The 16,661-nt window shown below is 40.6% G+C and overlaps 1 protein-coding gene across 1 annotated transcript in view; it reads left to right on the forward strand.

The window, feature by feature from the left end:
• The window catches only part of DNAH6 (dynein axonemal heavy chain 6), a 363,279-nt gene that overhangs the window by 153,993 nt on the left and 192,625 nt on the right, over positions 1-16,661 (forward strand). Inside the window, exons 48-50 of the mRNA XM_044304479.1 lie at positions 749-889; positions 3,435-3,677; positions 12,637-12,804. Coding sequence (XP_044160414.1) covers positions 749-889; positions 3,435-3,677; positions 12,637-12,804 — 552 coding nt within the window. The remainder of the gene's footprint in view (positions 1-748; positions 890-3,434; positions 3,678-12,636; positions 12,805-16,661) is intronic.

Here is a 16,661-nt window from a genome sequence, read left to right on the forward strand (position 1 = left end):
TATAATTCACAATGTGCATCTATACCTCATAATCCGCCATAGATACTAGCTAACTCCCCACATAAAGTTGTTTGGCTGGCATTTATCAACCTGACTAAGCTAAACATGTGTATTCTATAAGGTGGAAGAACAAAGGAGAATAAAACAGAACTAATATTTGTTCGGCACGCTATGTGCTGCTGTATGGTACCCATGATACAGAGATATTGTTCTGTAGAACCAATGCTTTTGGGGAGCATGCCAACATAATGCACCATCTAACACATTTTTGCTGCCAGATTCATGTCTGTATATGATATTAGATGCCTACCAACGTATAGGAGGTCCCACAGACATCTGAGTGCCTTTTTACCTATTTCTGCATGACTCCTAAATGCTGCATTTTCAGAAGATCATTGCAGAAAACTGTAACATCTGGCAGTAGAAATGAATATCTGTAGGCAGCAAAGCGTTACAATCACCACAGTCGTATACTGTTACAGGAGAGTTAGAAACGCATTTATGCATAAATTGTCTAAATATTGAGTACAGTAGTGTGATTCCAAATAAATCATAATTCCCAACCCCATCCTATTTTTGAGCATTTTTCTTAATGCACAATTTCTGTCACATCTACAGGCTGATATGATGGGTCCACCTTTACAGCTCTACCTCTTTCAGCTTTCTCATGAATTTTCCAATTGCTCTTTGAATAAAACATTTGTGTACTTTACGATATAAAAGTTCTGTCTCTGGTCTTCCAATCTAGGTATTTCAGTTTTTTATCAACCGAGTGCGTCAGAGGCTGCACATTGTTCTCTGTATGAGTCCGGTTGGAGAGGCTTTTAGAGCGAGATGTCGTATGTTTCCATCACTTGTCAATTGCTGCACTATTGACTGGTTTGTGCAGGTTAGTACTTTGGTATCACTGAAATCTAGAGGTTTTCTGAGATCAGAAGGACAGGGTCTACTTTTTTCTCTAAAAACAGTGGCAATGCTGTACTGTTTCTGCAGTTCAACCTCAATCGGTTGAATGGGGATCAGCTGTAATGCCAGTTACAACCACTGTCTGGACAGGAATATAGAGAATCAAACCTTTTTTTATCTAATCTCAGACAACCCTTATGTTAACTTGCCGTATGAATCCCACAATCATTATGGTCATGATTGGTAAAATTTGTATCAAATGTATCATTTTTTGTAGTGTGCACTTACGACTCTAGTTAAATGTGATCGCATCAGCCTCACTTAAAATGTTTCTAGCTTTACCTTGTTTTCTCGTTAATAAAATGCACCCATAAATGTAGGTTCTTGAGTTGACAACTTCAAATGAAAGACCCTATTCACCCCTTTATAGATATGTTTTTTTGCTAAAACTTTGTGGTAAACACCTTGGTCATCCTTAAAGACCTTTCAAGGATTCTTCAAGACTCCTAGTAAGGTTATAATCATATTTGCACCAGAAGCTCTGGCACAAATTCCATAAATATTTAATATGATGCTATTCTTCCCATCAAAATGATCTGTACTATGATGGAACCCTGATGGACCCCCATGGTGAATCGGTCAGATCCATTGGAAACCAAAGGCACAACATAGATGTGAACAGAGCCTTCCACCTACATATTTGTTTGTAGTGATAAAAAAATAATACAGTATATTTAAATCATGACAGTGCTTGTCTTAAAGGGGTTGTCTCCCGTTAGTAAATGTAATTTATCACGTAGACATAGTTAATACAAGGCACTTACTAATGTAATGTAAGTAATGTAACAGTAGACTTGGTGTGTATTTTTGGCCATGCTTTATTAAAAATATTTTGCACTAAGTAACAGAATTTTCACAACAGGCAGTATGGTCAATCACAATACATCAGCTTTGTCTATATGATAAATGCCATTTCCTGAAGTGAGACAACCCCTTGTGGCTTATAAAAATGTTGTGAAAATTCTGTTACTTAGTGCAAAATATTTTTATAAAGCATGGCCAAAAATACATACCAAGTCTACTGTTAGGGTACATTCACACATAAGACTTCGACAATTGGACACCAGGCATGGCATCAAGCGACATCCATCTTGGCGCGATACACTACGTGGACGTTGATGGAATTTTGGTGTAAATTCCGCCTGAATTTTAGTGCGAAGTCCGCCCCAAAACTCTGTCGACATAAACCCCCGTGCCAATGTCCCCTTTCTAGTTTCACAATGCCCCCCACAAGACTTTCTGTCAGGGGTGTAAGTCTGAATAGCTAAAAACGGTATTTACACATATACCATGACTGGTACATTCACTCTAATGGATCAGACTGAGTGAAAAGGATTCATCTTTGGGTCCTGCTTTCAGTTTATTTCCTGTTATAGTAATAATTTTACCTAATTGTTTAACCAACAATTCTTCTTTCGGGAATCCAGGGCGCAGGAATAGTGCAGGCGCCGAATTGCCGCAACAGAAACAGGTTTCCAGCCTCTTCATCAACATCCAGAGGTAAGGACATACAGTACACAGAAACATTCCTGTGATGCTTTTTGAGTGTAAAGTGAAACTCTTAGTCATAGCAAGTTAGTACTGACTCTTCATGTTACTTAAAGGAGTTTTCCGAAATCTGTTTACTGATGACCTATCGTCAGGATAGGTTATCAGTATCTAATCGGTTGGAGTCTGACACCCGGAAGCTCCACCTTCTCAGAGCTTTCCCTAGGCAGTGTGATGTCACGTTTATTACATGACCTAGGTGTAGCTCAGCCCCAATGAAGTGAATGGGACTTAACTGCGCACCAAGCACAGCCACTATAAAATGGATGGAGCTGTGTTTTGTGAGCAGATAGAATTCTGTGGCGCTACTGTGAGCACTGGTGCCTTCTCAAACAGCTGATCGGAGGGGGTCCCAGGAGTCAGACTCCCATCGACCAGTAAAAAGATCTAGGAAGTAACATGAATGGTCAGTACTAACTTGCTATGACTAAGAATGTTACTTTACACTCGAAACGCGTTGGAAATACTGTTTGCGTGTACTGTATATCTTTATCTGTGGATGTTCTTGTAGACTACTAAATAAAGGATTCAAGTCGCTTTTAAACATTGGCTGGAAATCTGTTTCTTTTAATGTTTTTACCATTTCTAAAGTGGCATCACACAATTGCAATTAACAGCCTCAGTAAAGTATCAGTCTCTTTTAATTTAATTATACGTGCGTAATCTTTAAATCTCTTTCACTCTAGAGAACATGGCATATTTTGTTCTGAAAAATATCACGTATTCCATTTTTTTTAAATGTAAGGGAGAAAAGAAGAACTGAAGAAATGTGTTTGACTTGGGTTACTTTTATATGGATATTTGAAATGGCCATGGGAAGCATTTCTCATTGTAAAGGGACATCATTGATTCTGCTCCAATTAAGCAAATATCATTACACAGGAGGGTTATGATTTCTTTTCTCTTGGTTTTATTTGCAGTGGCCTAGAGAAGCGCTGCTGTCAGTTTCACAAACGTTTTTCACCAACATTGACCTTGGCCGGGAAGAGATGAAGGAGAGACTTTCAGAAATGTGTGTAGAGATTCACGTGAGCGTTACAGATATGGCCGACCGCTACTATGCAGAACTCAGGAGACGATACTATACAACTCCCACCTCATATTTAGAGTTAATTAACCTTTACCTATCTATGCTAGGTGAAAAACGGAAACAGCTGGTTACAGTAAGTGCTATAAAAAATATACATATTTGTAAGTTTATTACTGTGCTGTATTTTTTTCATTATAATGGTACACCATCATTTTTAATATACAGAAGAAGGTTGTAAGGGGTTAAACAGTTTTAACCCCTTAAGGACCGGGCTCATTTTCACCTTAAGGACCAGGCCATTTTTTGCAAATCTGACTAGTGTCAATTTATGTGTAAAATAACTTTAAAACGCTTTCACTTATCCAGGCAATTCTGAGATTGTTTTTTCGTCACACATTGTACTTCATGACACTGGTAAAATGGAGTAAAAAAAAAAAATTCTATTTATAAAAAAATTCCAAATTTACCAAAAATTGGGAAAAATTTGCTAATTTCCAAATTTCAATTTCTCTACTTTTATAATAGATAGTAATACCTCCAAAAATAGTTATTATTAAAAACTACACCCCTCAAGGTATTCAAAACGGATTTTACAAACTTTGTTAACCCTTTAGGTGTTCCACAAGAATTAATGGAATATAGAGATAAAATTTCAAAATTTCACTTTTTTGGCAGATTTTCCATTTTAATAATTTTTTTCCAGTTACAAAGCAAGGGTTAACAGCCAAACAAAACTCAATATTTATGGCACTGATTCTGTAGTTTACAGAAACACCCCATATGTGGTTGTAAACTGCTGTACGGCAGGGCACAGAAGGAAAGGAATGCCATACGGTTTTTGAAAGGCAAATTTTGCTGGACTGGTTTTTTGACACCATGTTCCATTTGAAGCCCCCCTGATGCACCCCTAGAGTAGAAACTCCCCAAAAGTGACCCAATTTTGGAAACTACGGGATAGGGTGACAGTTTTGTTGGTACTATTTTAGGGTACATATGATTTTTGGTTGCTCTATATTACACTTTTTTTGAGGCAAGGTAACAAGAAAGCTGTTTTGGCACCGTTTTTTTTGTTATTTACAACATTTATCTGACAGGTTAGATCATGTGGTATTTTTATAGAGCAGGTTTTAAGTTTTACATAACAAAGCATTTTTTTTTTAAATTATTCTTTAGTGTCTCCACATTCTGAAAGCCATAATTTTATTTATTTTTTGTGCGACTGTCTTGTGTAGGGGCAAATTTTTTTTTGGGGATGAGATAACGGTTTGATTGGCACTATTTTGGGGTGCGTTTGACTTTTTGATCGCATGCTATTACACTTTTTGTGATGTAAGGAGACAAAAAATTGCTTTTTTACACCGTTTTAATATATATATTTTTTACGGTATTCACCTGAGGGGTTAGGTCATGTGATTTTTTTTATATAGATGGTTGTCACGGACGTGGCAATACCTAATATGTCAGATTTTTTTTTATTTATGTAAGTTTTACACAATGATTTCATTTTTGAAACAAAAAAAATCATGTTTTAGTGTCTCCATAGTCTGAGAGCCATGGCGTTCACTGTGCGAGGAAAGTAACATGACTGTTTCAAAGATCAGGTCATTACGGACACTGTGATATTAAACATGTGTAGTGCATTTTTTTTTTTCTAATCAGTGATAAATGTGTTTTTTTATTTTTACTTTTTGTTTATTTTTTTGGAACCCACCCACTTGGTTCTTGAAGATCCAATGGGTCTGATATCTGTATAATACAATACAATACACTATATAGTGTACTGTACTGTATTTTCACTTTACACTTAGTCTGATCAGACTTAGCCTTACCATCGCAGGCCGGAAGCCTGTGAAGTAACCACCACTCGTTGCCACAACAGAGCAGTGGGTGATGGGGAGGGAGGGGGACCCCTCCCTCTGTGATCTCATCAAGAATCGGGGGCTGAAACGGCACTGAAGCCCCCGATGGGAGAGGGAGGGAGCTTCCTCCCTGTTAATCCCTTCCATACCGCGGTTCCCTATGGACCGCGGCATGGAAGGGGTTAAACGGCTGCCATCTGTGAGCACGGATGTCAGCCGTTTCAAGCAGAGTGTCAGCAATGTGCTGACACTCTGCTAACCGCTCGGCCATCCTGAGAGAGGGGGCGGGCGGATGATCAGAAACTTCCGAAAGCGCTGCAAACCGCAGGTGTGAATTGACCTGCGGTTTGCAGCCTATCGCCGATACGGAGGGGTCACAGGACCCCCCTCTGCATTATAACAGAGTGCCTTCTGAATGATTTCAGCAGGCACTCTGTTCCGATCACCGCCCGCTGCATGGCGGTGATCGGAAATACGCAGGGCGTACAGGTACGCCCTGTGTCCTTAAGTAACCATTTAACCTATTGTGTCCCCAAGAGGTTAAATGGTTGTTTTATTAATTATCAACATAGAGTATCTCACAAAAGTGAGTACACCGCTCACATTTTTGAAAATATTTTATGATATTTTTTCATGGGACAACACTGAAGATCTGACGCTTTGATACAATGTAAAGTAGTTAGTGTACAGCTTGTATAACAGTGTAAATTGGTGTGCCCTCAAAAAAACTCAACACACAGCCATTAATATGTAAACCGCTGGTAACAAAAGTGAGTATTCCCCTAAGTGAAAATGGCCAAATTGTGCCCCATGGTTCTCTCAATGAAGTGTAGCACCTCATGCAGCCCCAATCCATGACACTCCTACCACCATGCTTGACTGTAGGCAAGACACACTTGTCTTTCTATTCCTCACCTGGTTGCCGCCGTACACGCTTGACACCATCTGAACCAAATAAGTTTATCTTGGTCTCATCAGACCACAGGATATGGTTCCAGTAATCCATGCCCTTAGTCTGCTTGTCTTCAGCTAACTGTTTGCGGGCTTTCTTGTGCATCATCTTTAGAAGAGGCTTTCTTCCAGGACGACAGCCATGCAGACTAATTTGATGCAGTGTGTGGCATATGGTCTGAGCACTGACAAGCTGACCCCCCAACCCTTTAACCTCTGCAGCAATGCTGTTTTGAAAAGACAACCTCTGGATATGACGCTGAGCACATGCATTCAACTTCTTTGGTCGGCCATGGCGAAGCCTGTTCTCAGTGGAACCTGTCTTGTTAAACCATTGTATGGTCTTGGCTACCGTGCTGCAGCTCAATTTCAGGGTGTTGGCAATCTTCCTATAGCCTAGGCCATCTTTATGTAGAGCAACAATTCTTTTTTTCAGCTCCACAGAGAGTTCTTTACCATGAGGTGCCATGTTGAACTTCCAGTGACCATTTTGAGAGAGTGTGAGAGCAATACCACCAAATTTAACACACCTGCTCCCCATTCACACCTGAGACTTTATAACACTAACGAGTCACATGACACCAGGGAGGTAAAATAGCTAATTGGGCACAATTTGGCCATTTTCACTTAGGGGTGTACTCACTTTTGTTGCCAGCGGTTTAGACATTGTATCAAAGTGTCATATCTTCAGTGTTGTCCCATGAAAAGATATAAAATATTTACAAAAATGTGAGGGATGTACTCACATTTGTGAGATACTGTAAGTGGCAACAGAGGTGCCATTCAGATGTTTATTACCCCCCTTCCCCCATTAATGGACATGGCTTCTCTAGATCTATGACCAGCTTTGGTCCAGTGACCTTGCTCTATATGATAAATGCAATAGGCAAAACTAATGCAAATAGTGATGTCTAGTTGTAGAATTAATATACACTGTGCCCTAAAGGCCTCAAGTTCCAATATTTTCAACATACAAAGGTGTTTTCTGGGCTGTTTTTACTTGAAACCACATTTAATATATATCGCCTCAGACAATGCCAGCGGCAACATGTGTGATTGTTGGGTAGATCTAACCAATAAGCATGGATATTTCATTGGTAAACACCTGTATTGCATGCATTATTGGCTGTCTAGTAGTACCTCTCTACAGTACATTGCAGTTATGCATGTTCTGTTCTGCACTTTATCTGTGATGAGATGAGCTGCTTCTCTTGAAACCAAGGGCATCTCCATGTTACTTTTCTGGTACACTGTGTATATCATACAGCACACTGAAAAGCTCCCATCCCCATCATAGAAAGTGATTTACAGATTTAAATGGTTATTTCTGACATTTAAATCTAAGAGCTCTGTATAAGCTATTTGCTTTTTTTTTTTTTCTTATTACTAATTTTTTCTTTCTTTAGAATGACATTTTGGGGGCTTCAGAAAGAGTTACTGGTTTTCCGTGGAGTTGTGGTCTGAGGTTGCATTATGTTCAAATTACAGTGCTTGTCCCAGAACCATGTAATATTGTTATTTGAGGAACCACTGTATGGTAAATTCTCACTTTCCTTAAAAATCTAATCAGATCAGTTCATCCTTATAAATACTGAAGTAAAGGGGAAGATTTCATATGCAAGTATAATTCTAGTACATATGGATGCTAAACAGGCCATACCTTTTAAATTATATATGGCCATATGGTAAAATTATGTGATACTATAGTGCCTAATAAGTGTATTTCACTGAGCAATATCGAAGTTATCTCAACGAGCAATATATACGTCTATATATTTGTATATATTTATTTATATATATATATATTTAGGAAAATAGTGTCATTAGACGCATTTTTTGGTTTCCATTTATATATTTCACTTATTTATTCAGCTTTTGTCTTTCATTTATAGGAAGTGTATAAAACTTCAATTTTTTTTACAGCTGACTTACCATTCATACCCAAGAGTAATTCTGCCCCATCTGTTTCCCTTCCCCAAGCTGTGTGTGTAATTGAAACACGGGCTAAAATATGAAAAAGTAGGCCAAGAATGCAGACATGTATGCAAAGGCTTCATTTGTAAGGTATACAGTAGTTAAAGGGTTTCTACCACTTGCAGATCACATATTTGGTGATCAGACACTAGCGATCCGCTAGTGTCTGATGTAGCTTACAAGCTAATTATTACCTTAATCCGTTCGGCCCATACCTCAAAAAAAGCACTTATATCTTTATGCAAATGAGCCTCTAGGTGCTATGCAGGCGTTTTTCCAGCACCCAGAGGCTCCGTCTACCTTGCAGTTTGCCGCCCATCGCCTCGCTCCAGCACGCCCATCTCTTACCGTATTCGATCCTCCCCCTGCTTCAGCCTTCAGAAATCCCGCGCCTGCGCCGTTCGTCGCGGCATTCGGAGGCATTCGGCGCAGGCGCAGTCAATGTCTGACCGCTCCGTGCTCAGACATTTCCACTGCGCCTGCGCCGATGTCATCGGCGCAGGCGCAGTGGAAATGTCTGAGCACGGAGCGGTCAGACATTGACTGCGCCTGCGCCGAATGCCGCGACGAACGGCGCAGGCACGAGATTTCGGAAGGCAGAAGCAGGGGGAGGATCGAATAGAGTTGAAGATGGGCGTGCTGGAGCGAGGCGATGGGCGGCAAACTGCAAGGTAGACGGAGCCTCTGGGTGCTGGAAAAACGCCTGCATAGCACCTAGAGGCTCATTTGCATAAAGATATAAGTGCTTTTTTTGAGGTATGGGCCGAACGGATTAAGGTAATAATTAGCTTGTAAGCTACATCAGACACTAGCGGATCGCTAGTGTCTGATCACCAAATATGTGATCTGCAAGTGGTAGAAACCCTTTAAATGCATTAAAACAGTTTTCATCCAATAAAAAGGTGCCAGATTATTAAACCTTCGAGATTATTATCCAGACCTAGTAAATACATTCCCAAAAATCTTTCTTCATGTCTATAGAGACATGTCAGGTCTCGGTAAAAAGATTGAGATGTTCCTGTCTGTCTTTCTCGATTTTACACAGGATAATCCCTATAGGGGCATTGCGGTATCGGCTATGGCCTGAAATCAAGTCATGGGTACTTCAAGTTCAACCTTTCTCAGCTCATTACTCATATGGCATTAAAAGGGTTATCCAGTAATGTATAATGATGACCTATCATCAGCTAATGACTGTCCTCAGCGGAAAGTGTCCCAAACTGCATGCCACTGCTAGGTCACTTGCCACCTGGGGACACGTCACTGATGAGGCCAGTAGTTTGCTGCAGTGGCAAATGTTCCCCCTTAGGGTCTATGAAGCCATAATGGGCCCTAAAGGTCCAAGAGAAATATTGCCCAGTCTGATGCTGGTGATGCTGTCTGTACAGGAATTTTACATGTGGGTAATGGAGTGCAGTGAAGATATCCTGAGACTCACAGAGCTGGAACCAAGGGGTGGGGAGCAGGTAACTATAGTGCCCTTCAGAGGTCCTAGAGTGTGTGTGTGCGTAATTTAAGAAAAAAAATCATAAATAACCACTTTTATGAAGAACTTTTATCGTATCAAGGGTGTAAATAGCCTTTAAAAATATATTACCTATATTTTTTTTATAATAAAAACCCAATAAAACCTGTTAATGATACATATTAATTTTCTCTAATCTGGTTATTTTCTGCACATACATTTGGGGGCCGCCATCTTGCTTTAGCTGCTGTTAACAGCATTTAGAGATATGCTTTCTGGTAGACACATGGACCATTGGAACCTGTAGACTGGAACAGACTGATTGACTCCTATAGGAGAGTGTTCTAGGCATAGTTTGGAAGGTCATTGTGCAGGGAGAGGGAGGAGGTAAACTATGACTATCACCTATTTTCAATGGTGGATCCTAGTTGATTTCTGAAGAACAGGAATTGTCAGCACAATATGAGACTTGTTGGGGGAATTTTTTTTTATATAGAAAGTGCCATTGAAGAAAAAAAAAAAATCAAAAAAATTGACATAAAAGTGTATTTAAAGTTACACAGGCAACAATATGCACCATAGTTAGAACCAACCAATACCTCAGATAGCATTAAACATGAATCAAAGGGGCCTAGACTAACATAATCCAACACCTACAACAGAACTAACTAGTAGCCCCTAATAAATATAGAAATAGTCTCGTATAAAATATAGCAAAAATGTTTATTAGTATTAGAAATACATACACACAGGTGAAAACATGGGGGGAAAAAGATCCGTAGGACCTCTCCACCACAAACCCCCTGGTAGTAGAGACCACCCAGGAGCAACTACAGGTCACAGGCCCAAGGAATATGCAATAAATGGTGCCAGCAAAACAATACATATATATGCAGACTGGTTAAATACAGAATGTAAACATGATTTGAAAGAATGCTATACTTGTAAGCAAAAATATCCTACAATCCTGCATTATGTGAAGACCATTGAGAAACGGGAACCAGTGCCCAATATCAAAAATGCATAGTAACAGGTCTGCACAGCAGGGCATATATACACCAACTGCATAGCACTATAATGATATTGGCAGCTATAACAACATAAATGTATTACCTATATCGGACAGGTGACCCGAGGCTCCCGGTGTACTGATGCCTCAACGCACGTTTCGCCAACCCACTGGCTTCGTCAGGAGGGTTATTATGCACCATAGTGGACCGAGAAAGGAACAAGATTTGACTCAATTCTTCAATTTCACCCTTAGAAGACCTTGCCATTTTCAGTTTTTGCGTTTTTCGTTTCTCACTCCCCACTTTCCCACAGTCATACCTTTTTATTTTTCTGTTCACATAGCCTTATAAGGGCTTATTTTTTGCTTGACAAGTTTCTTTCTTTCAAGTACTTTCTAATGGCACTATTTAATATTGCAAATTATGTAGTGGGGGATCAGCAAAAAAAATTCAAAATGGGTTGGAATTGGAATTTTTTTTATAATAAACGCAGCTCTGCAATCAAAAAGTTCATTCAATATATCAACGTGAGCATCAATATACTACTGATGACCACAAGGTACTTTTTAAAGTGCTGTCATTTCTTTTGTCTGTTTTCTGACTTGAATTCATAATTCATAGTATAGCATTTAGAGAAGGCTGACTTTCCTGCTCCATCAATATGATGTTTTGGAGGACACGCCCCCTTAATCATGTGGTAAAAAATGCAATTCTGCAACAGTTTTATTTTATTTTTTTACGGTGTACTCTATGCAGTAAAATTGGCCTATTTACTTCATTCTCCAGGTCAGTACGATACCACATTTGTGTAATTTTTATAACATTTTAATACTAGTTTTGTGTACAGAACTATATCAGGGCTCATTTTTTGATGATCTGTACTTTTCAATGATACCATTTTACAGTGTGTGAGTTTTTCTGATCACTTTTTATAAAAAAAATTGGGAAATGAAGCACAAAAAATTACTTTTTTTTCCATTATGCTATTCACCATATGGGATAATTATTGTTAATAGTTATTATTTTTAAAGTACAGGCGTTTTCGCACGCTGCAATGCCCATAATGTCTAATTTTTTATTGGTTATGTATTTTTATTTCAATTTTGGGGAAAGGGGGGTGATTTAACCTTTATATTTTTTATATTTTCAAAACCATTATTTTTTTAACTTTTTTTAAAGTAACCCTGGGTGACTATAACTGGCAATCATTAGATTGCTCATTATGTTTTGTTATAGCTAAATAGCTCCATTTACAAAATACCAATACAGTGCTGCCTCCTGCTGGCTTGTATTGGTATATTCTAGTAATAGCTACCAAAGCCTGCTTGAGACTTCGGGCTATTACTATACTGAAACAGGTTCCTCGATCTCAGGAAAGCTCCTGCTTCCACACCGCTCAGATGCCGTGGTCACATTTGACCACAGTACCTGAGGGGTTAAATGGGACTGATCAAATACATCCGCCGCGGGTCTCTGCTGTTTGAACGCCGTCTTTAAAGTGATGAGGTCACCAAGGGTTTAAAGGTTTTTTCCTGGTCTTTTACATTGATGATCTGTCCTCAGGATAGGTTATCAATATGTGTTCAGTGGGGGTCAAACACCTAGCATTCCCGCCGATAAGAATGATGAACATGACATCATTGACCTCTTCAAACAGTTGACTGACGTAGGTGCCAGGAGTCTCGTGCCACTGATTACATATTGATGACCTAACCTGGGGATAGGCCATAAATATAGAGCACCCCTTTAAAAATGAACTATAATATTTTACTGCTACATTCATGTTTTATGACTTATGTGTCATAATTATTATAATTTTTTCTTGTATTTTAGGCTCGTGACCGTGTAAAGAATGGGTTAAGCAAATTACTGGAAACTAACAACCTTGTTGATAAAATGAAGATTGAACTGTCTGCTTTGGAGCCAGTACTGAAACAGAAGTCCATAGATGTGGATGCCTTAATGGAGAAATTGTCAGTAGATCAGGAAAATGCAGATCAGGTAAGTGCTTCCTGATACACTCCCATGCAATACATAGTATTTGTATTTTTTTTTTTATAAATTGCTAGGGATGGGGATATTGAACATTTTTTGAAGTATACGTTATTTAGGGAAAATCTATATTAGAAAACTAGGGCTGAAATGTCCCTTAGCAGCAATCTTTTTCAGATAGTGAATACGGATCTTGTTGAAATAAATTAATGCAGTTAATTTGGCAAAAAGATGTTTTTGAACCCTTGTCAAAAAAAAATAAAAAATCACTCAGTGGAGTTGGACTTTTATTTGGAGTTTACAATTTTATCCAAACAGCACAACACCGCTGTTAGGGTATGTCCACATGTAGAGGAATTCCTGTAGAAAAATCATACAGATTTGCTTACAGATTTCAGCGGCGGCTAACAAGTGAGGGTGTAAATGAAAACCAAAGGATTAGTTTTAGTTGTCTGCAGTGGTCAAAGAATGTAACAAGATGTTTTGTAGGAGGCTGGGTTGTATCAAGACTGGCATGGGATCAGGGAAGGGTGGAGTCAGGGAAGTGTTAGGGGAAGGGAGTATAGTAATGATGGTCTGGTTCGAGTATGGAGGCCTCATGGTGAACACTTCAATCCTGCCTTTGCTGTGGCGTGACACACTGCCGCCAGTGGCGACTCTAGGAACAATATATAGGGGGGGCACAAAGATACCACAGTCAAAAATGGGGGGGCAAAAACAAAATAAGATTACAAAATACGAGAGAGTTGCGGTCTGCAGGGATACAGTTATAATAAAACAATTTACTTACAAAAGAAGCTATTCAGTCGTCTGCTGTGCTGTCCTCTGCTTGCTTCCACGGATTCTTTCCCCTTCTTTCTGTCTCTCGTCAGTGCACAGGCGCACTGTTATGGTGGATCTGTGGAAGACACACTGTTATAGGGGATCTGTGGATGACACATTATGCCTCTCATTAGCCCTCATTATGCCTCTCATCACTCCCATATCAGCCCCCATATAAGCCCTTATGCCTCATTAGCCCCCATTATTCTTCTTATTAGCCCCATTGGCCCCCATTATGCCTCATTAGCCCACATTATGCCTCTAATTAGCCCCCATTATGCCTCTTATTAGCCCCCATATGCCTCCAATTAGCTCCATATGCCTCCAATTAGCCCCCATATGCCTTCAATTAGCCCCCATATGCCTCCTATTAGCCCCCATATGCCTCCTATTAGCCCCCATATGCCTCCTATTAGCCCCCAATTAGCCCCCATATGCCTCCAATTAACCCCATATGCCTCCAATTAGCCCCATAGACCCCATATGCCTCCAATTAGCCCCCATATGCCTCCAATTAGCCCCCATATGCCTCCAATTAGCCCCCAATTAGCCCCCATATGCCTCCTATTAGCCCCCAATTAGCCCCTATATGCCTCCAATTAGCCCCTATATGCCTCCAATTAGCCCCCATATGCCTCCAATTAGCCCCCATATGCCTCCTATTAGCCCCCATATGCCTCCTATTAGCCCCATAGACCCCATATGCCTCCAATTAGCCCCCATATGCCTCCAATTAGCCCCATATGCCTCCAATTAGCCCCCATATGCCTCCTATTAGCCCCCAATTAGCCCCCATATGCCTCAAATTAACCCCATATGCCTCCAATTAGCCCCATAGCCCCCATATGCCTCCAATTAGCCCCCATATGCCTCCAATTAGCCCCCATATGCCTCCAATTAGCCCCCATATGCCTCCAATTAGCCCCCAATTAGCCCCCATATGCCTCCAATTAGCCCCATAGACCCCATATGCCTCCAATTAGCCCCCATATGCCTCCAATTAGCCCCCATATGCCTCCTATTAGCCCCATATGCCTATTAGCCCCATATGCCTATTAGCCCCCATATGCCTCCAATTAGCCCCATATGCCTCCTATTAGCCCCATATGCCTCCTATTAGCCCCATATGCCTCCTATTAGCCCCATATGCCTCCTATTAGCCCCCAAATATGCCTCCAATTAGCCCCCAAATATGCCTCCAAATGCCCCCATACATCTCCAATTAGCCCCCAAATATGCCTCCAATTAGCCCCCAAATATGCTTCCAATTAGCCCCATATGCCTCCTATTAGCCGCATATGCCTCCTATTAGCCCCCATAATGCCCCCAGCAGCCACATTTTTTATAAAATTAAAAAAAAAAACACTTACCTCTCCTGCTCCTGGACGGACGCCGCCTGCCATTTTCTCCCTCCTCAGTCGACTGTGCGTGCTCTAAACTGGCGCGCACAGCGTGAGGTCACAGAGCGACCTCACGCTGTGCGCAGCCCTGCACAGCCGACAGCCGAGGACCAGGAAGTGGTGAGTACAGAGCGTTCACCACTTCCTGGTCCTTCTGTACTAATGAGCGCTTCCTTAATGGAAGCGCTCATTAGTATTCACTCGGGGGAATCAGCGGGGGGGCACCTGGGGGGGCAAGGAACAACATAGGGGGGGCAATTGCCCCCCCTCGCCCCCCTCTAGCGACGCCACTAACTGCCGCAACTGCTGGTGTGATGATCTGGGGAGCCATCGCATATGAAAGTCATTCACATCTAGTAGTGATATAAGGGAGACAGCTCGGTGATATGTGCATGACATCCTGCAGATAATGTGTTGCCTTTCATGGCTGAGTTTCGTACTGGCATTTTTCAACAGGATAATGCTCGCTTATATACAGCTAGGGTTTCCCAGGAATGTCTCTGCCCGGGTGCTAGATTTATTACCAATGAAGAATTTAGAGGACCAGCTGAGAAGCAAACATCAGCAACCTATGAGTGTGCAGAATCTACTGGCCCAACTGCAACATCTTTGGGCAAATGTACCGCAAAATACCATATGGAACCTGTATGTCTCCATGCCCAATCGTATTATCTTGTATCCCGGCTGGAGGCCGCCCAACAGGGTACTAGAGCCTCATTTCAATTATACAGTTCTCTTCAATTAATTTATCCTTTCACTGTAACACTGTAACACTGTAAATATATATATATATATATATATATATATATTGTGACAGGACCAGGGGGAAAGTGGTAGAAGGAGTCTACATTTCTATATGCTCTAAAAAAAAGCAGCCAGGGAATTAAAACAGCAAGGAAAACTAGGTTTTCTGTGTAAGGTTTTATCAAAAACCTTGTTAGAAGGGCCTGGCTGCTTGGAGCAGGGAGAGTTGGGTGGGTCCTTGCTCCAATTAGCCACTCCAGGTATTCATGGTGAACGTGGTTAATTACCTGAGCACCTGAGTGGACTACAAAAGGGCAGGCAGCTCACTAGCTGAGGTCTGCTCCTGGGAAAAGCTCTGATGTGAGTACAAAGCAACCGTGTGTTTTGGTTTATGGTGCTGGGCATAAGGCTCAGTTTCCTGTAGTTAGGAACTGCTGCATGTATAGACGTAGTGACCAGACGGCCAGGTATTTCTTTTATGTGGTACTGTTTTGTTCAATATTTTTGCCGGCAAAAGCCAAATAAAACTGGCTGCGGTCAGTTGCACCATACTTGCTTGGACTGGACTGTGTTTTGTGTGCCTACAGCGCCCGTCTATCCCAGGAGACTGTGATCCCGTGAGCTAATCCCATTACAATATATATATATATATATATATATATATATATATATATGTATATACAGTACAGACCAAAAGTTTGGACACACCTTCTCATTCAAAGAGTTTTCTTTATTTTCATGACTATGAAAATTGTAGATTCACACTGAATGCATCAAAACTATGAATTAACACATGTGGAATTATAAACATAACAAAAAAGTGTGAAACAACTAAAAATATGTCATATTCTAGGTTCTTCAAAGTAGCCACCTTTTGCTTTAATTACTGCTTTGCTCACT

Source organism: Bufo gargarizans, chromosome 1 (assembly GCF_014858855.1).
Source record: "Bufo gargarizans isolate SCDJY-AF-19 chromosome 1, ASM1485885v1, whole genome shotgun sequence".
NCBI lineage: Eukaryota > Metazoa > Chordata > Amphibia > Anura > Bufonidae > Bufo > Bufo gargarizans.